At 42.8% G+C, this 21951-nt stretch overlaps 1 protein-coding gene across 2 annotated transcripts in view; it reads right to left on the bottom strand.

Moving 5' to 3' along the window:
* Positions 1–21951, bottom strand: part of LOC129702084 (cationic amino acid transporter 3-like) — a 46745-nt gene that overhangs the window by 6004 nt on the left and 18790 nt on the right. Inside the window, exons 1-10 of one of the 2 annotated variants that reach the window (XM_055643630.1) lie at positions 18127–18191; positions 15296–15678; positions 13002–13160; positions 10823–10985; positions 7937–8061; positions 6227–6449; positions 5396–5535; positions 4597–4699; positions 2493–2701; positions 1917–2083 (exon numbers count right to left, since the gene is read on the bottom strand). In XM_055643630.1, coding sequence (XP_055499605.1) covers positions 1917–2083; positions 2493–2701; positions 4597–4699; positions 5396–5535; positions 6227–6449; positions 7937–8061; positions 10823–10985; positions 13002–13160; positions 15296–15665 — 1659 coding nt within the window. In that variant the 5' untranslated portion in view covers positions 15666–15678; positions 18127–18191. Of the gene's footprint in view, positions 1–1916; positions 2084–2492; positions 2702–4596; positions 4700–5395; positions 5536–6226; positions 6450–7936; positions 8062–10822; positions 10986–13001; positions 13161–15295; positions 15679–18126; positions 18192–21951 lie in introns of those variants that run through there. The other variant, XM_055643629.1, reaches the window with a different exon arrangement.

Here is a 21951-nt window from a genome sequence, read left to right on the forward strand (position 1 = left end):
GTCTATAATTCCCTGTTTTCTCTCTCCCGCCTTTCTTAAAAAGTGGGATAACATTAGCTACCCTCCAATCCACAGGAACTGATCCTGAGTCTATAGAACATTGGAAAATTATCACCAAATGCGTTCACAATTTCTAGAGCCACCTCCGTAAGTACCCTGGGATGCAGACCGTTAGGCCCGAGGGATTTATCAGCCTTCAGTCCGATCAGTCGACCCAACACCATTTCCGTCAGTTTCTGTCAGTTCTTCCGTCACCCTAGATCCTCTGGCCACTACTATATCAGGAAGATTGTTTGTGTCTCCTTAGTGAAGGCGGATCCAAAGTATCTGTTCAACTCGTCTGCCATTTCCTTGTGCCCCATAATAAATAAACTGTTTCAGTCCTCAAGGTTCCAACTTTGGTCTTAACTAATGTTTTCCTCTTCACATACCTAAAGAAGCTTTTACTATCCTCCTTTATATTCTTGGCTAGCTTACCTTTGTACCTCATTTACTCTCCCCGTATTGCCTTTTTAATTATCTTCTGTTGCTCTTTAAAAGTTTCCCAAGCCTCTGGCTTCCCACTCATCTTTGCTATGTTATACTTCTCTTTTATTTTTATGCTGTCCCTGACTTCCCTTGTCAGCCACGGTCGCCCCTTACTCCCCTTGGAATCTTTCTTCCTCTTTGGAATGACCTGATCCTGCATCTTCTGAATTATTCCCAGAAATACCTGCTGTTGTTGTTCCACAGTCATCCCTACTTGGGTATCTTTCCAGTCAACTTTTGCCAGCTCCTCCCTCATGGCTCCATAGTCCTTTGTTTAATTCTAATACTGACACTTCCGATTTTCCCTTCCCCCTCTCAAATGTAGATTAAAACTTATCATGTTATGGTCACTACCTCCTAATGGCTCCTTTACCTCGAGTTTCCTTACCAAATCAGGTTCATTACACAACACTAAATCCAGAATTGCCTTCTCCCTGGTAGGCTCCATAGAAACATAGAAATTAGGTGCAGGAGTAGGCCATTCGGCCCTTCGAGCCTGCACCGCCATTCAATATGATCATGGCTGATCATCCAACTCAGTATCCCGTACCTGCCTTCTCTCCATACCCCCTGATCCCCTTAGCCAGAAGGGCCACATCTAACTCCCTCATCCAGTACAAGCTCCTCTAAGATTCCATTACGGAGGCACTCCACAAACTCCCTTTCTTGGTGTCCAGTGCCAACCTGATTTTCCCAGTCTATCTGCATGTTGAAATCTACCATAACAACTGTAACATTACGTTTTTGATATGCCAATTTTAACTCTTGATTCAACTTGTACCCTATATCCAGGCTACAGTTTGGCAGCCTGTGGATAACTCCTATTAGGGTCTTTTTATATTTAGAATTCCCGTTCTATCCATACTGACTACATCTCCTGATTCTATGTCATCATGGTCTAAATTTCACTCCTCACCAACAGAGCTACCCACTCCCTCTGCCCAACTGTCTGTCTTTTCGATAGGACGTATACCCTTGAATATTCAGTTCCCAGCCCTGGCCCTCTTGCAGCCATGTTTTTGTAATTCCCACAACATCATACCTGCCAATTTCTAACTGAGCCTCAAGCTCATCCACTTTATTCCTTATACTTTGCACATTCATATACAACACGTTAACTTCGATATTCACCTTCCCTCTCACACGTGTGATACACAGTCACTTAAAATGTGTATTCTCAAGCCTTGTGCAGTAAAACATGTGCAATCCAAATTGAGGCAGGGAATGGGTTTTGGAAAAAGATGTGTTTATCATGCGTTGCAGTGTGCCACCCATGACAGGTGGAAAATGAGTAACTGGAAATGCAAGGAAGCAGGAGATCAGTATTTATGGGAAAGGGAGATGGGAATCATTTCTACTTCTTTGAATAAAGAGATTGAAAGTTTTACCTTAAAAGATAGATGCGCATCATTCATTGGCTGTTTATATATCACGATCATAATAACCGCAATCAACACAGAAAGTGTAAAAAAAATTGTTGTCCATAAGGCATTTCCTTTCAAGATATCCCGGTAAAAGTTGGAAATTACAATGGAAATGCAAGCAAAGAGAATTGCTGGAATGAAATAAGATAAGAAACTTAAAGGATGCCATACACTGCATTCTTTAATCACTGAAAAAGATAATCTATTCATTTGTGGCACATGTTAGATGTAGAAAAGCGCCAACTCTCAACCAATATTCTACCCCAATCACATAAGTTTATTCTTTCTTCCACAGTCAAAATAATTTAAAATAATTCTGTTAAAACATCATGCACCCTGGCAGCACTCCAACCCGCCTGTGAAATAACATCACCATAATTATTATTAATTTTTTAAAATCCTAAACCCCACTGTACGTGCATTGGCATTTTGCGTGTACATTCTCTTTCAGCACATTCGTAAAATCACTACCAATTAAATGATCATTTGCACAGAATGTTCCACAAAAATGTCACAACATTTCAGTCCCTGGATACTTACAAAGAATTCCAGCACTGATGTAAATAATTAATCCAGAATTGTTAGTTGGGGTGTTTTTTTGGGGGTAGAACAGTAACTTTAAGTTCAGTGAAGTTTTATCCTCAGCCTGATAATCTTCACTGTTGATTTGAGTTTCCAAGTTGCTTTTGTTTTCTTTAAGTGAAGTCATTTCATACGAATCAGATAGAATAAATTCATCAGGCTGATACCTGGAAACAGAATAAATAAGATTAACTCTTTGTGTTTCCCAACTTGCACACTTTAGGCTTTAGAGATACAGCGTGGAAACAGGCCAACCGAGTCGCACTGAACAGTAATCACCTATCCTGCACACCAGGGACAATTTGCAATTTTTCCCCAAAGCCAATTAGCCTACAAACCTGTACATCTTTGGAGCGTGGAAGGAAACCAGAGCACCCGGTAAAATGGCTGCTTGTTTGAAGTCTGTAAAGCAGTCTTTTGCTTGACTTTGCCTCATCTGATCAGGCACGAGACAGGAAAAAAAATGAAAAAAGAGGAAGAGAGGTGGGGGTCCAAGGGGCAACTGGAGCACACATTTTTTTTTGATAATTGTACCTTGAAATGACAGTTTTCTTGCCTGTTTACCCAATTTCTCGCGGAGCCCCTCACTGCTCACACTCACAGGGACCCCCCCCCCCCCCCCTTTACTTTAGCTCACACGGACCCCCTCCTTACCTTATCTCACACTCACAGGGACCCCCTCACTACTCGCACTCAAAGGGACGTCCCCTCACCTTTACCCACACACAGAGACTCACCCCCCCCCCTCTACTCACCAGGGCTCACACACACTCCCTCTACTTGCTTTAAAGCGCTTATTGACATCAACCAGACCCTGGCCTTTCCCAGCCCCTGGGGCCGCTGCTACCTGCGCTAACCAAACATCCTATAGCAAGCAAGATGGACCACTCCTTCTAAATGCAACGGGCTGACGTATAGTACGCAACGGAGCGGAATGTGGGTCTGTTTTTCATCCATTTCAGTAACCCGACCGACCCGACTCACAGTGTAATCAGTGTTGCGGGGGAACAGTTTGTGTTAATAAATTGTAATTCTGAAAATGAGAAGATTTTTCCCAAAGAACTTTTATTTTTACGAGGATGTTTCTGTAACCGTCTTCCGTCTCCGCACTAGTATCTTTGCTCCGCTGTGGAATCTTTGATGCGGAGACGGAAGCCGGTTACGGATATGGGGCCGAAAATTACCCATGAATCTGCCCATGACCGTACTACGTCTTTTTCGTCGAGTGATCTATCTTGCTCACTATAGGATCTTTGGCGCTAACTGCGCCCCGGTGCCGGAGCCTCGCACTACCAGGCCTCGCCTTGTCCCGCTCCTGGATGCCTCCCTCCTCCAATCATCGTGCTGAATCATCATGTCCCGCCTCCCACTGCCTGCTGACCGATGTCCTTCTAATCCAATCGGCGCCCTCGATCATTAGTCCTGCCCCCACCATCTCGCGGAAAGCCATTTAAAGAGATTCAGAATTTTTTTTAAACAAATTTCAAAATGCGCGTGTCCGCAGAGAAATCTTATGCCTGTCTGATGAATTATTGCAAATAAAGAGTTAACTGTCACTCGCATCTTATGCAAATTATGCCGACAATTCCATAAATCAATAATTATAAAATGCCATTTTTTTGTCAAGGACCCTCTGCATATTAGCTACATATTTTACTTTTGTTTAGAGATACAGAGTGTAAATAGGTTCTTGGGCCCACCGAGTCCGCGCTGACTAGCGATCAACCCGTACACTAGTTCCATCCTGGCACGAGGAACAATTTACAGAAGACAATTTACCTACAAACCTGCATGTCTTTGGAATGTGACATGAAAATGGAGCAGCTGGAGAAAACCCACGCAGTCACAGGGAAAAAGAACCAACTCTGTACAGACAGCACCCGTAGTCAATAGACAATAGGTGCTGGAGTGGGCCGTTCGGCCCTTCGAGCCAGTCAATGTGATCATGGCTTGAACCCAGGTCTCTGGCACTGTGAGGCACAGTGTGCTGCCTTGATACTGCCGCTGAAACATAATAAGTTCCTAGCTTTTGGCTGGACAAGGAGGAGGACTTACTACTCACCTGAGGATTAAAACACAAATTGCCACCAATGAATAGGCAAGTAGTGTACCAATAGACATGAGGTCAATCAGAACGTCCATGTCAAAGAACATTGCCATGAAAGCTGTAACACAACAAAAACAAATGTGACTACCCTCACATGCTAACTAAGCACTGTCATCCTCCTGCCCATTCCTGAATGCACTGTGATTAATTTATATATTTGGTCATTCCCTCCTGCACATAAAACAAACAAACAAAAAATAAAACTTTTTTCTCGTGTATGCCAAAAGTGCATCCTAACTTATCTTTTTTTAAATGGGACAGAATAATTTCTTATTATTAAACATCTTATCATACTTAAGTATTATGCAAGGTATTTTTATCTAGGCATAGGTAAAGATTCACAGAGAAGGTAATGATTTTTCAGAAAAACATCACATCAAGAAGACCAACAGGAGCTTTGAAATCTCTAACGGGCTTGTCCCACTTCAACCAGTGACAGGTACTGACGACTGAGTTGTCTTCAGTTGTCGCCGACAGGGTAGTAGCTTGTCATGGGCGGATGTAGGTTGACTTTGTCGCCTGTGTGGTCATAGGTTGTCATAGGTGCACATCCTAATGGGTCGCCGGTTGGCGGCAGCTTGCCGTCGACGAGGATGTAGCTTGTCGTAGACATTGTCGTGGGGGGGGGGGGGGGGGTCCAGCCGCCGTTTTTTTAGTCACTGAACAGGGAATTAATTCAAATTGACGAACTGCCAGCATTGTCATGTTTCACTGTAAAACCATTACCTCCAATGCTGCCCTGAACTCTACTTACCAGCAATTGTACCAGAAGCAATGGTTGCATGCACTGGGGTCTTGTGCGTTTTGTGCGTTTTACCCAGGCATCGAAAGAGCAATCCGTCCATAGCCATTGAGTAGATGATACGTGGCATCGGGAACATGGCGCCCAGCAGACTAGAGACAAGGACAATGGTAAAGAGATCAGGAATAACTCAGCACCGAGCCTCCGTCACTTCTCCTTGATTTGTGTGCTCTTGTTACACAGGAAATTATGTCTTGCTATCTCTCCTTTGATTAGATTCCTTTTTTATTCCATTGCCAGAGGATGGCCACAGACAAACTGGAGGAACAGCACCTCATGTTCTGCTTAGGTAGCTCACAACCCAACAGTATGATCATTGAATTCTCCAATGTTATGTAACCAACCATTTCCTATATCCCTCCTGGATGTGCATCCAATTTCTCCCATGATCCTGCCCCCCCTCCACTTGTATCCCTTCCTCTGGCCTTACATTTCAGTCCTCTCCCTCTTTCACACAGCCTTCTGTCTCCAGTATTCTCCTCCCCTACTACAATCAGTTTGAAGAAGGGTCCCGATCCGAAACGTCGCCTTTTCGTGTTCTCCAGAGATGCTGTCTGGCCCGCTGAATTACTCCAGCACTGTCTCTTTTTGTAAAGCAACATCTGCAATCCCTTGTGTCTACATCTTCCATTTGTACCTCGTGTCTTACAGATGGTACAAAAAGGTTCGAAAATATCCCACAGCCTCCGGAAAACACAAATGTTTGCTACACCATGTGAAGCCTATCAGTGAATCTTTTAAAATATTTTCTGAGTATTTCATCTGAACAAAAGTTCTGCCTACCTGGTAGAGAGGGCGCAGAGAGAGCCAAGAGCCACAAGGTACCGAGCAGGTTCCCAGCCAATATACTGGAAGGCCTCAGGCAATGGGCTTTGATTGTCCAAGATGTAGTAAGGCATCATGAGTGTGAGAGCAGCCGACACTCCAAAGTATGCCACAAGGCAGATCATCAGGGAAACAATAATGCTAATAGGAATCGACTTCTGGGGATTCTTTGCCTCTTCTCCTGTAAACAGCAGTAAACAAACATGAGATGCAAGGGTCTCGACCCAAAACGTCACCCATTCCTTCTCTGCAGAGTTACCTCAGAGTTTCTCCAGCATTTTGTGTCGATCGTATGATGCAATAAACTAATCCCACTATAAATCAACAAAATAATAAAAGGGAAAGCTGAAAACATGACATGAAACCGAGGTTTCAGTTCGCAGTCCTGACTGACTTGCAGCCAAATCCAGTAGTGCACACACATACACTCCACTCCGTCTTGCAGCAGATAGCACACCATAGAACGCAACAGGGATTAAGGCGAGGGGGAGAGGTATGACTACACACTCTAGCCCCATGGAGGAAATGGTGCTGACCCTTCGAGAAAGGCATTTGCTGCGGTTATGGCCTTGCCTTGGGGTGAACCACAGTCCTCACACAGACCTATTATTTTTCCTGTTTCACTTCTATCTCCAGCTCAATATACAATTGCAACTTTGCTCTCTTAATTAATACGGGTGTCAGGGGTTATGGGGAGGAGGCAGGAGAATGGGGTTAAGAGAGAAAAATTGAATGGCAGGGTAGACTGGATGGGCAGAATGGCCTAAATCTGCTCCTATCACTTATGAACTCTCCACACACGCGCCTATTTTTGTGCTATTTTATGTGGAGTAGTTCAACCTAACAGACTCCAGAGGCCGACAAAGATGACAACAATCAATCCCTCGATGCCATTTGCTCAGAAACGGGCACTTAGAGGGAGACAAGTATAAAGCAGACACGGCAGTGGAAATGGAAAGCCCTTAGAGCGTTAGGGAATCTGCCAGAACTCCTTCAACACACTGATTGATCCAATCAGAAAGCAGCAGCATCTCCACTTCTACTGCAGATCAGGCAGATCTGCCACTGTTCAGCATGAAATATATGAACATAGTTGCCACACAAATGAGAGGAAAGCGGCACAGCCAAAGGAAATCAACAAGAAAACACAACTGTGTTGCGAACACCACACTGGCAGTTGACTGACACAACAATCTTCACACATGGGCAGACATTATTTACAAAGGTTCTAACTTATCAGAGTTGCACAGCGGTAGAATTTCTGCCTTACGGCGCCAGAGACCCGGGTTTGATCCTCACTACAGGTGCTTGTCTGTACAGAGTTTGTACATTCTCCCCGTGACCTGCATGGGCTTTCTCCGGGAGCCCAGATTTCCTCCCACACCAGTCTGTAGGGCTAACTGGCTTGCCCCTCGTGTGTGTAGGATAGGGTTAATGTGCGGGAATCGCTGGTCAGTGCGGACTTGGTGGACCGAAGGCCCTGTTTCCGTGCTGTATCTCTAAACTAAACCAAGATGGCACATGACGTGCTTGGGGTGGTAGTGTGAGCACACAGACATTACATTAGCTATATCAGGCGCACCCAATGCTCTGAGGACCAGGCATAAAAAACATTTCAACATTGCCTCTAGGAAATTAAAATTGAGTTTACAAAATCTTGGTCCATACCTGTAGCTGCAATGCAGTCAAAACCCACAAAGGCATAGAAACAAGTAGCAGCACCTGTGAGCACTCCATACATTCCAAATGGAGCGAATCCTCCTTTGCCAAACCTTCCTATCTCATGGCTAGTACTAAGAAAAAAACACAAAGCAATATATTGTTATTAATGGTGTATACAAACTTTAAGACATATCAGATGATTAAACAAAGGGAGGCACAGCGGTGCAACTGGTAGAACAGTTATCTCACAGTGCCAGAAACCCAGGTTCAAACCTAACCCTGGGTGCTGTCTATGTGGAGTTTGCATGTTCTCCCTGGGACCGTGTGGGTTTCCTCCCAGGTCCCAAAGATGTGCGAGTTTGTAGGTGAATAGATAATCGCAAAGCATTATTTCATCCTTCACATAAAGTTTATCTGAACCCAGAGGATCAAGGCTAGTTTGGATTGAGTAGGAAGAAATAAAAAGATTCAAACTCAGTACCATCAGGCTGTAAAGGTGGTCGGACAAAGACAATATACAATAGGTGCAGGAGTAGGCCATTCGGCCCTTCGAGCCAGCACTGCCATTCAATGTGATCATGGCTGATCATCCCCAATAGTACCCCGTTCCTGCCTTCTCCCTATATCCCTGACTCCGCTATCTTTAAGAGCCCTATCTAGCTCTCTCTTGAAAGTATCCAGAGAACCGGCCGCCACCGCCCTCTGAGGCAGAGAATGTCACAGACTCACAACTCTCTGTGAGAAAAAGTGTTTCCTCCTCTCCGTTCTAAATGGCTTACCCCTTATTCTTAAAATGTGGCCCCTGGTTCTGGACTCTCCCAACATCGGGAAAATGTTTCCTGCCTCTAGCATGTGTCCAAACCCTTAACAATCTTATATGTACCAATACGATTCCCTCTCATCCTTCTAAACTCCAGAGTGTACAAGCCCAGCTGCTCCATTCTCTCTGCAGATGACTGTCCCGCCTTCGCGGGAATTAAACTTGTAAACCTACGCAGCACTCCCTCAATAGCAAGAATGTAATTCCTCAAATTAGGGGACCAAAACTGCACACAATACTCCAGGTGTGGTCTCACTAGGGCCCTGAACAACTGCAGAAGGACCTCTTTACTCCTATACTCGACTCTTGTTATAAAGGACAACATGCCATTCGCTTTTTTCACTGCCTGCTGTTCCTGCATGCTTATTTTCATAGACTGATGAACAAGTACCCCCAGATCCCGTTGTACATCTCCTTTTCCCAACTTGACGCCATTTAGATAGCAATCTGCCTTCCTGTTTTTATACCAAAGTGGATAACCTCACATTTATCCACATTAAACTTCATCTGCCATGCATCTGCCCACTCCCTCAACCTTTCCAAGTCACCCTGCATTCTCATAGCATCCACCTCACAGTTCACACTGCCACCCAGCTTTGTGTCATCTGCAAATTTGCTAATGTTACTTTGAATCTGCAAGTTTGCTGATGTTATTTTGAAATGAAATACTTTGAAAGAATGGATGACCAATGATCTCTTATGTGAGGAACTGGTGAATGATACTATCAAGGGGCGCAGCATACATAATATGAACATGATTTTTAATTAATGGCAGCTACGTTTCCCAGGATCTATTTGATTACTGCAGTCAAAAAGAATCAGAAATAACATGTCTAACATGTCTAAGTCTAACATGTCAACCTTCCACTCTTCGCGATGGAGCAAACATTTCTGTAATGCCTTTCCTCACTATTTCTCCTAGAGTCATAGTGTGGAAACAGACCCTTTGCCTCACCTTGCCCACACCGACCGCATGTCGCATCTATACTAATCCCACTTGCCGGCGTTTGGCCCATATCCCTTTAAACCTGTCCTATCCATGTACCTGCCTAATTGCTTCTTAAATGTTGCGATTGTCCCTGCATCAGATACCTTCTCTGGCAGCTCGTTCCATACACCCACTACCCTTTGTGTGAAAACGTTACCCATCAGATTCCTATTAAAACTTTCCCCCCCCTCACCTTAAACCTGTGCCCTCTGGTTCTTGATTCCCCCACTCTGGGCATCCACCCGATCCATTTCTTTCATTATTTTATACACCTTTATCATCCTGTCATGGTTTTTTACATTTTAAATTTACCTTCTGCAAACTCCTAATGCACATGTGGCATTGGGAAATGTAGCAACTTGCATATTGGAGATGCAATTCTGATGCAATCCAGGTAGAAGGGGCTATCCCACTTGGGCGACCTAATCTGCGAGTTTAGAAGAGTGTCTTTGACCTTCCAACTCGCAGCATGGTCGACACCTGGTCCTAGGAGGTCCTATGAGGTCACTGGAACTCTCCTTCATGCTCGAGGGAAGTTCCCGAATACTCGCCGCTTCCAGCTAGGTCGTGGAAATTTTTTCGCTTGTAAATTTTTAACTCGTAGTGCAGTGGAGTGAGGTCGCTATTTAGTTACAGGCAGTCAAGGGCAGCCGTAGGCAATCTCCTTCGCTGACCGGGCATTTTGTTTGGCTCATTGGAGTTATCAGGAACAAGGAAAAGGTAGGTAAAATGCCCGTTAAACTTTATTATACCTCTTAAAATTGTCTCCACTCCTTCTCCCCCCCTCCCCCCCCCCCTTCTCTCTTAACTCGCGGATTAGGTCGCCCAAGTGAGACAGCCCCTTAACGAATGGATCACGAGAATGATTATGTCCCTCAGTATGCAACTGATGTTAGGTTTATACTAGGCTTTAGTATATTTAAAATAAACGTATGAAGAACAGAATTAAATTATCAATTGAAAATGTTTGAGGGGATCTCAGTGCCCTTGTGTTTCTTTCCGAAAACTAATCATCACTTTCAAGAAAATATAAAGGTTAGAAATAAAGCAAAGTTGATAAGAGAAGGATTCCATATACACACACCTGTTGGCCATGGTTTCATTGTAGTCAGTCTCTGTTAATTTCCAATTCTTGATGTCTCCTTTGAGACACCCAGATATAATAACAAAGCACAGGACCATTAGGTTTACGGCAGTAAAGATTTTATTCACTAGTGCCGACTCGCTCACTCCAAATGCCAAAAGACCTTTATTTAAAAAAATGCAAGCACAAATTAGATGCATTTCATTGTAACAACATAATTACTTTAACATTATTGACTTGTTTTTGTTATTTTATCATGTTTCACACCTTTTGGCCTCTCTCCACTGGCTGCCTATTCAGTATAGGATTTGTTTTAAAATTCTTTTATTTACTTTTAAATCCCTAAGTGGTCTTGTCCCGTCCTACCTATCTGAGCTTCTTCACCCTTATTCGCCCTCCCGCTCTCTCAGGTCAGATGATCAGCTGCTCCTGATTGAGCCAAAGACTAAGCGGAAGCTCAGAGGGGACCGTGCCTTTGCCGTGTTGGCTCCGAGATTGTGGAATGAATTGCCTCTGCACGTTAAACAGGCCCCTTCTCTAGCTGTTATTAAGTCACTCCTGAAGACATATCTATTCTCCATGGCCTTTGTAGACCAGTGAGGTGTTGAATTGTTTATTAACTTTATTTGCTTGGTTTTGCTGCGTTGTTCGTACTCGTGTTTTATGTTTTTTAATTTATTGTTTGGATTTTTGTATGTAATTTATGCGCCTCGTGTTAGCTGTATGTTCTGTTGTTCTGCCTGTTTTATGATGTCTTGCTTGTTTTCTTTTTTCTGTACAGCACTTTGGTCAGCTTTGGTTGTTTTTAAGGTGCTTAACAAATAAAGTTATTATTATTATTATTATTATTATTTTCAGTGGGATAAAGAAATTCACTTCATACCTAAACCCAGATTTATGAGTGGGGAGAGGAGCAGGAGTTGGTAAATATCAGCAGTTGTTTTCTGCATTTAGGTTTGGGTGGGCAAGGCAGGAAGTGAACAAACACAGCAACATTTTTTGTTATTTCAACAGAAGTAAAATAAATGTCACTTTTGTACTTCCGGTGGCGCTGGTGCCAGCAGCCTCCACCTACAGCCCGGTATCTTTTTGTTTTTTTGTTTATTTAGTTATGTAAAAGTGTGTTTTTTTGGTGTTTTTATGTGGGGGAAGAGGGCACGGTGTGGGGGATACCGTCCTTCAGCCGCTTCCTGGTGAGGACGCGACTATTATTCGAGTCGCGTCCTCGCCCCCCCCACAGCGGCCTACCTACCTGGATGGGCGCAGCCTTTCCTGCCGGGATCGACCGGAGCTCCAGCAGCGGCGGGACAGCGCTGGAACATCGCGGGGCTGGCGATGCCTTACCGGGGGTCGCCGTCTGGAGCCCGGAGTGCTGGACCTGCTGCACCGACATCATGGAGCTGCGGTTTGCAGAGCTCCCAACGCGGGCGGCGCTGACTAACAACGCGGGGTCCTGCGACTCTGCCCGGCTCGGCCTGTGGACTCAGGAGCTGCGGACTCCGGCTGCGGGAGACGGCTGATCAGGAGGAGGATGCTCACCGTCGGGGTTCGGCGTCGGCGTTCCACCAGCCCGGCGTGAGGGCCTGAACATCGGGCCACCCGGGGCGGCGACTGCGGGTGCTCGGAAGGCCCCGTCCACGGATGAACACGGAGGGGAGGCTGGCTGGACTATGGTGCCTTCCTCACCTTGGTGCCATATATGTTATGTTGTGTCGTGGACTTTCTGTGTTTGTGCTTTTTTAAAAAATTTTAATTCAATTTCAATTTTATTTTTAATATGTTTTATTATTTATTTATTATTTATTTTTATTATTTCTTTGTGATTTTTTTTAATGATACTGCCTGTAAGGAAAATTCATTTCGTTGTCTCAAATTGAGACAATGACAATAAATTTGAATACAATACAAAGTACCTTCCTCTCAGTCACTTTTACCTGCTTCCAGGAAGAGTGACTGCAGTTTATACAACTCAAGACACATAGAGTATGGCGCTAATGCATGAGGAAACAAATCTAAAAATCTGAAGTAAACCCATGTCCCACTTTAATACTTCGATTGAACTTGCATTTGCAGCTGAAGTTAAATTAAAGTAAATCTCAGGCCTCTGTAACAACATTAAGCACAAAACTCTGTATTCATTAACCACCACAACTACTATTTATTTTGATTGGCATCTTACCTGTGAGAAGCAAGATTAAGATGACAGCAAATATATCCGGATATCTTGAAAGCACACCTGGTAAATTCATCGTCAGGTGCTTTTCAAAGAAAATTGAAACTTTGTCATCAACGAGACTGTCAAATGTGGCACTCCATGCACGGGCAACACTTGCTGTGCCTGAGAAGGAAGGGGCAAGATTGTCAGCTCAGCCAGCTTATGGTTGGCACTGCGTAGAGAACACTTTCTTATGCATTTTCTGCCAATAAATATCTCATTAAACCTGGTATTTAGGCGGGTAGCGGAAATGGAGAATTCTTCCAACCTACAGCAGCAATATTCCTTTGCATAAACAACACAAAAATTATCTCCATACATTATACAACATTGGAAGTGTAACAAAACTCTTGAAATTAACGCTTTAATGTGACATGCTGCAGCAACATTGACCAGGAAGGTCAGCCACTGCCAAGCCCCAAAGTAAAAAATTCTGCCTCCAGAATTCAGTTCACCATTCAGCTTCTTGCGGCTTATTCCAATTCTTTCTCTTTCCACTACCACAACGATCAGTTGGTTATATACCCACTTCCTCTGTCTACAATAGTTCAATCTAAACCTCATTGAAGCGTCCAAAATCATGAGGGGCATGGATGAAGTAAGTGAAAGCTCTGTGTCTTTTTCTCAGAGCAGAGGACTACAATTAGAGGGCATAAGTTTAAAGTGAGAGGGGAGAGATTTTTTTAGGGATCTTTTATCTGGGCCAAGCTGCTACTTGCAAGCTGGAAGAGCAGATCCAATTATGATCTTCAACCCACAGATATTATGGATAGGAAAGCTTTAGAGAGATATGGGGATAATGCCAGCAAATGGAGCCAATCCAGAATGCCAACATAGTCGGCATGGACGAATTGGGCTGAAGGGCCTGTCTCCAAGCTGCATGACTCTGTGATTATATGCACTTTTCCTCTTCTAACCTCGAAGATCTGTCCTTAGCCACACAGAACTCTGGTAAATTAAAAAAGATTGGACTGGATCTGCTTATCTATGGTAGAAACATTACAATTTTCCTTAAGTCCCGATATTAGTTTAGCATAGATCAAAATGATAGCCAATGCAATGTTTTGGTACACGCTCACTATTACCCCTTGTAATGTTCAGATCCTTTGACAATCCATCCAATGTATTGTTCACCCAGTCAAAGATTTGATTACAGATCTTATATCAATTATAGTTCAATTATAAAACCCATGTCAGGTCTTCTACAATGTTTACAATTGTTATGCACAATGTTTTGTGCAACTACTCTCACTTCAAAGACAAATACTGGAGCAAACTTGCACAGCGCTAAGTCCACAGCATGATACAACTTAATCTGAATTTCTCGGGTTTATTAACTGATAGATGCTGGCAAGATTCCTGAGAGTGCTTTATGCTCTTAAAGGAGTAACTTATTTTAAGATCCATCCAAATTGACAGACAGATCTCAAGTTTGAGTCTTTTTGGAAAGATCAGAATTGCAGCTATACAATAATACTTAATTACTGAACTGTATTCTTAATTTAACTTAAGTTAATAACGTGTTAAATTATTGTTAACTTAAGTTGTAACTTAATGATTAAGTCCAGTAATTGACAATTACTGTATTGTTGTAGTTGCATTCCCCACAAAATAAACTTGAGGGTTCTCGTGAGAGTTTGCCTGACCAGTCTGAAGAAGGGTCTCGACCCAAAACATCACTCCTTCCTTCTCTCCAGAGGTGCTGCCTGTCCTGCTCAGTTACTCCAGCATTTTTTGTCTATCTTTGGTGTGGACCAGCATCTGCAGTTTCTTCCAACACCATTAATATTTAAGGGACCAAACGGGGTGGCTATTTATGCCACTAAAATTCAAATTATAGTGGATGACAAAGAGAATTCCCACAGAATGTCTATGCGTCACGCGATAAGAGGTAGGAGCGCAAAATAAAGAGAAAGTCAACAATAAACTCATTATCATTATCATTATCATCCTTTATTTTCATCTTGCAAAGCAAGTTTTAGTGTAAAATGAGAAGACGTTTCCCAGGGCATCGCACATAAAAACTTAAACATTTCACGCATAAAATAAAAACAATTAAAAAAAACAATCCAATTCCTGATAAAACAGTACGAATAATTCAAAAAAGTGCAGGTAAAAACAGCAACATTAAAATACAAGTAAAAACAGTCATAAAATGTCCAGGGCAGCTGATTTAAGTGGCCTGAGCCAGTGCCAGAGTTATTACTCAGTGCCAGTTATTAAATTAAATAAGTGCCAGTTATAAAACTCAGACTTACCTAGTACATATGATAGGATTAAATTCCATCCAGTTATAAAAGCGCATATTTCTCCCACGGAGACGTAGCTGTAGACATATGCAGATCCGGTCTTGGGGACCCGAGCTCCAAACTCAGCATAGCAGAGGCCGGCAAGTATAGAGGCAAAAGCAGAGATCAAGAAACACACGACAATAGAAGGACCTGCCTTTTCCCTGGCTACGTCACCTGCTAAAATATACACACCTGCCCCAAGAGTACTGCCAACCCCTAGAGAAATTAGATCCATTGTCGACAGGCACCTGACAAAACGGGTTTCAGTTATGTCACGGTTCACAATTCTTCTGCGAGTCAGTTTTTTCCCAAAATTTAATAAGATCTTGCTTGCCATATTGATGCTTGTGCTGTATTAAAAAAAAAGACTTCTGTTACAAAATGATTAAAGCTGTCAGAACATCCACAACACATAACATTTCTCACAGCTGTTCAGAGAGGATCTTTTCGTGGACTGAACGGGATTAGAAGAATATCAGGTGACCTTTTCCAAAAGTTGGTGATTGACAATGGGTTAATTTTGCATGTGGATTCCCATAGCTCTGCGGCAAGGACAAGGATTCTGAACCAAGAAGACAGAGGGATAAAGACAGGCATAACAACTGGTTTCAAAACAATGTGCCTCGGACGGAGCTGATATCAATCTTCAGAGATTATTGGAGAAAAGGAATAGGCGACGTTTCGAATCAGACCCTTCTTCAATCTGACAGTCACGGGAAAGGGGAACGAGAGATATATATGTAGAAGTACTCTCGTTGTCTCTCATTTCCTTTCCCTTGACTCTCAGTCTGAAGAAGAATCTCGACCCGAAACATCAACTATTCCTTTTTTCCCCAGAGAAGCTGCCTGACCTATTGGATTACTACAGCCCTTTGTGTCTGTCTTTGGTTTAAATCGGCATCTGCAGTTCCTCCCTAGACATCATAGATTATCAATCAGTCATTTTTATACATTCAGGATGATCACCACCAAAGCTCAGTATTGAACGAGTGAGTAACTAGAATTAATGAGCTCCCAAAATTTGGTCTGGAAGTCTGAAGTTGGAAGTGATGTGAAGAGAAACATGCAACATCACAATTTGGTTCATTTAGTTAGATTTCTCCTGTACATTATTTTATTTAACATTTATTGCTTAATCCTTGCCCATGCCGAAAAATTCATATAAATTCTGTGTGGTTTCAATGAAGTTGTTAATCAGTTTATTATTAGCACAGGATATGTAGTATTTTAAATACGAAAATGAAGCATCAACCTCATGTTACCAGGCAACTATTAGAATTGGAAGAATTTCTGTTTAATCATTAACACCGAAGGAAGAGTAGCGGGTAGGGCAATCAGTAACCAGATACGCCGATGCAAGCAGAAACGCTAATGTGCATGGTTAATTTATTTTCAAAATACAATTCCAGAAATGATTTTTTTCCCCGTCTGCGATAGTTAAACTGGGAATCTGGACAGGCTTACAACTGTACGATTAGTCAGCTCAAGTCACTTCTGCGTGAGCAGTCATAGATACATAGAAAATAGGTGCAGGAGTAGGCCATTCGGCCCTTTGAGCCTGCACTGCCATTCAATATGATCATGGCTGATCATCCAACTCAGTATCCCGTACCTGCCTTCTCTCCATACCCCCTGATCCCTTTAGCCACAAGGGCCACATCTAACTCCCTCTTAAATATAGCCAATGACCTGGCCTCAACTACCTTCTGTGGCAGAGAGTTCCAGAGATTCACCACTCTCTGTGTGAAAATTTTTTTTCTCATCTCGGTGTCAAAGGATTTCCCCCTTATCCTTAAGCTGTGACCCCTTGTCCTGGACTTCCTCAACTCCAGGACAAGGAGTCGGTCATCCCAGGCACATTTCCAATAAAACTGGTGGAGGCTCCACATTTACATCTTAACTATTAGGCAAAGGTTCGACTTTCCATCTTAATTTGAATATCATTAATGTAGGAGCATAACTTTTCTAGGTCACAACAAATCCAAGTAACTATAGAAGTAAGTCTTCCTCTTCCTAAATAATTTTGAGTCGGAACTCATGCAAGCAACAACTGCTGATAATTCTGTTTTGTGGCTGCATTTCTAGAAGCCGGCAATATTTTGTATACAAAGTCTTCCCAGAATTAAACACCAAAACTAGCTTCCCTCCAAATGAGTAAAAGATTACCAATGCTAGCTACACCCTTGGACTGCTCTATTGACCAAGACAATCATTGAGAATAATCCATCTTACTGATACTTATACAACAGCAACTGTTACCAATACTCTAGGCAACAAAAAAGTGATCCATGTAAACAGACACCCTTGACCCGAAACATCACCCATTCCTTTTCGGCTGAGTTACTCCAGATTTTTGCATCTATCTTCAGTTTAAATCTGTTGTTCCTTCCTACACACTCCAGTATTCGTTAGATTGTGTACTTACTTGCTCAATGAGTTTTCAGTTTTTCGCACCACTTATTTCAATTTTGATGTTACAACTAATGTTTAACCAGATGAAAACCTGCTCTCCGATATACTCCATTGGCATCACCCTGTCTTCAAATGCAGATGTTGAAACGCCTCTTCTGGTTAGGTCAGTTAGTCCTCAGTCACATCTAAAAATATGACCCTAGTCACCTCAGTCTTCAGGCTCTCAACAAAAACCCTTCACTGTCAATATGATCATGCCAGCAAATCTCTTATGACTCCTTCTACGACTTAAATTCACAATAAGCTTGTTGGTGAGCACAACCTGACCAGCTCTTTCTTGCCAATTAAGTAGAGTTCTCCCACCGTATTCAAGTCCGCATTATTACCTTCACTCCTCTAGCACCGATAATAGTGTGTTCCACGACTGCAGTTGTCTTGATGTTCCCAATGAATTGTTAGATTTGATATGACAGCTTATATTTCCAGTAAAAGGAAGTATTGAGTCATTAAACCCACCTCTTTGTGATCAGCAGGAGGCTTCTTTCCAACACACATGAGAACACTTGACTCATTGAGAAATATTTCAAAGCTTCCTTAATCCTTAGCTGTATATTACAGTCAGTTAGATCCGATTACATTGAAGCTGCTTTGCCACCAGTCTTTTCAACAAGGAAAGCAGTGTTTCAGATTGCATGACAACACAGCATGATAGGAAACTTTATGCCGATTTAACCCTGTTATTGCAGCAAATCATAGCATGCCAGACATTGTTCTATAGGTTCTATTATTGACACTGGTTTAATCCAACAAATCAGGATGGAAGAATGTGTAGGAAAGAACTGCAGATGCTGGTTTAAATCGAAGGTAGACACAAAGCTTCTCCGCGGATTGTCACCTTGTCGTGGTGGAGAAGCTTGTGTGGTCCTGAGATCCTGTGAGCGATGCCGTCTGGAGCTGTGCTCCTGGTAGAGTTACCCATGACGGTACGATCGAGGGGGAGGTCTCTGACAAAGAGCAATCCAACCAAAACCTCAACGGTGGAACAGGCGGAGGACGATGGCTGACCTTAGTGGAGCATCACAACGGCTGGGAAGGCGGATGAAGGCTGCAGCAGAAAAGTGGTCTCCGGTCGTCTTGGACTCCATGCCACTGGATCCTGACCCAGATCTGTCAAGGACTGTGTGGTGGCTGTCTGCGCACCAGTCTCCCCACGTTAAACCAAGTCACACACAGGCGTCCTCCATGAGAGGAGTCATACTCGTTTCGATTGATCGCCGATGATGAGACACAAAATGCTGGCGTAACTCAGCGGAAGTCAGAGTAACACAGTATGGAAGAATGTTATGTTGTTAATGGATTAAAGGCAGTTTTTTATTTTTAATTCTCATCTTGAATTTTTTGAAGAGGTTACTAGGGAAATTGACGAGGGTAAAGCAGTGGATGTTGTCTATATGGACTTTAGTAAGGCCTTTGACAAGGTTCCTCATGGAAGGTTGGTTAAGAAGGTTCAACTGTTGGGTATAAATGCAGGAATAGCAAGATGGATTCAACAGTGGCTGAATGGGAGAAGCCAGAGGGTAATGGTGGATGGCTGTTTATCGGGTTGGAGGCAGGTGACTAGTGGGGTGCCTCAGGGATCTGTGTTGGGTCCTTTGTTGTTTGTCATGTACATCAATGATCTGGATGAAGGTGTGGTAAATTGGATTAGTAAGTATGCAGATGATACCAAGATAGGGGGTGTTGTGGATAATGAAGAGGATTTCCAAAGTCTACAGAGTGATTTAGGCCATTTGGAAAAATGGGCTGAAAGATGGCAGATGGAGTTTAATGCTGATAAATGTGAGGTGCTACACCTTGCAGGACAAATCAAAATAGGACGTACATGGTAAATGGTAGGGAATTGAAGAATACAGTTGAACAGAGGGATCTGGGTATAACCGTGCATAGTTCCTTGAAGGTGGAATCTCATATAGATAGGGTGGTAAAGAAAGCTTTTGGTATGCTAGCCTTTATAAATCAGAGCATTGAGTATAGAAGCTGGGATGTAATGTTAAAATTGTACAAGGCATTGGTGAGACCAAATCTGGAGTATGGTGTACAATTTTGGTCGCCCAATTATAGGAAGGATGTCAACAAAATAGAGAGAGTACAGAGGAGATTTACTAGAATGTTGCCTGGGTTTCAACAACTAAGTTACAGAGATAGGTTGAATAAGTTAGGTCTTTATTCTCTGGAGCGCAGAAGGTTAAGGGGGGACCTGATAGAGGTCTTTAAAATGATGAGAGGGATAGACAGAGTTGATGTGGACAAGCTTTTCCCTTTGAGAATAGGGAAGATTCAAACAAGAGGACATGACTTCAGAATTAAGGGACAGAAGTTTAGGGGTAATATGAGGGGGAACTTCTTTACGCAGAGAGTGGTGGCGGTGTGGAATGAGCTCCCAATGGAAATGGTGGAGGCAGGTTCATTAGTATCATTTAAAAATAAATTGGATAGGCATATGGATGAGAAGGGAATGGAGGGTTATGGTACAAGTGCAAGCAGGTGGGACTAAGGGGAAAAAAAAATTTGTTCGGCATGGACTTGTAGGGCCGAGATGGCCTGTTTCCGTGCTGTAATTGTTATATGGTTATATGGTTATATGGTGGAGACTCACCACTCATACATCCAGATATGAAAACCTCCCATCTTGGATACCTCCACAAGATAACTATTTTATGGCCTGTGACTGTAGAATCTTCAACAGGCAGGAGTTTGTTTCCGGGTAATTGAGACAAGTTTATGTTTGGATCCCAGAGGGGCAATCAATGAACGTAATTCTATCACAGAGCTTTGGGATTAACAGGAAGAAAAAATCCTGTTGTCACTGTGAATCAGCATACGTTATTAAAATAGGGGTTTACCGTATTGAGCAACACTGCACAAATAATACTTTATTCTAAAATAACACGTTTATGAAGTTGCTCAAGTAATGGTCATTTTAAAAGAGAAAACATTCATGCCCATATACAAACTCAGAACAAACACAATAAGCAAAAAAGCAAATTAGTATATTAGAAAGTCACCAATTTTTTTTTTGGGGGGGGGGAGAATAAATTTTTCCAAGAAATCAGTTACACAGATCAGTGCAGAGTCTGAGAGGAGAGAGGAACAAGTGAAACAGGACAATTTAAATGACAATTGGGCAACTTGGGCATGTGATTTTCCATCTAGCTATTGCAAAAATAAACTTTAAAAGAGGAAGTAGTTTTCCCGCAATTCATGAAGAAATAAGGAACTGCATAAGGGTTTGGGCCCGAAACGTTGCTCCAACGATGCTGCCTCACCCGCTGAGTTACTCCAGCATTTTTGTCTACCTTCGATTTTCCAGCATCTGCAGTTCCTTCTTAAAGAAGTGCATGCAGATAGATGCTGGTTCACAAAAAAAGACACAGAATGCTGAATTGAGGCAAGGTAGCACCTCAGGAGCACATGAAGTGTATGATAATGGTTAAAGGCCAATGTGTTATTCTGAGATGCTGTCTGATACAGTGAAACACTTCAGCACTGTCTCTATTTACTGTAACTCATATTACTTCACTTTTTTGGTGCAGGTTTAAAAACATGAAACAAGAAACGTGAATGAGTAAAATTCCCTTTGAATGAACATCACAGGGACTGAAGTCATCATATTTGATTAGGTATTTTCCTAGACAATTACTTCAGCACAAAGTGGAATCTGTCCAAGGTTGGAGAGTTGAGGGAGGATTATCAAAGGGAACTTGCAGCTGAGCCCGATTCATCCCTCACCTTGTACTGACATGTCTGTGCCTTCCAGCAAAACCTCCTCTGGTTTTGAGACGGCTAAATTATTAAAGCTGCTTTGACTGGGCCGTCAAACAGCTGTTTATATTACCAATTCCTAACATTCAGCGTTGGCTAAAAATAGATGGGAACAGAATCCACACACAAAAGGCAGATATTCAATGCACCTCAAGCCCAAAGTCCAAGTGAGGAAAGGTTCCTTTAGTAGGAAATGTAACCTGCATGAAGGCACTTCATATCATTTTGTCTAGGGCCAGAGAGCAGAGATTGCAATGAATTAGGAGTGGCGTAGAAGCACAGGTAGTAAAGCTGCTGCCCGGGTTCAATCCTGATATCCTGACGTGGAAAAGCTTTTCCCACTGAGAGTAGGGAAGATTCAAACAAGGGGACATGACATGAGAATTAAG

This window comes from Leucoraja erinacea, chromosome 12 (genome assembly GCF_028641065.1).
Source record: "Leucoraja erinacea ecotype New England chromosome 12, Leri_hhj_1, whole genome shotgun sequence".
NCBI lineage: Eukaryota > Metazoa > Chordata > Chondrichthyes > Rajiformes > Rajidae > Leucoraja > Leucoraja erinaceus.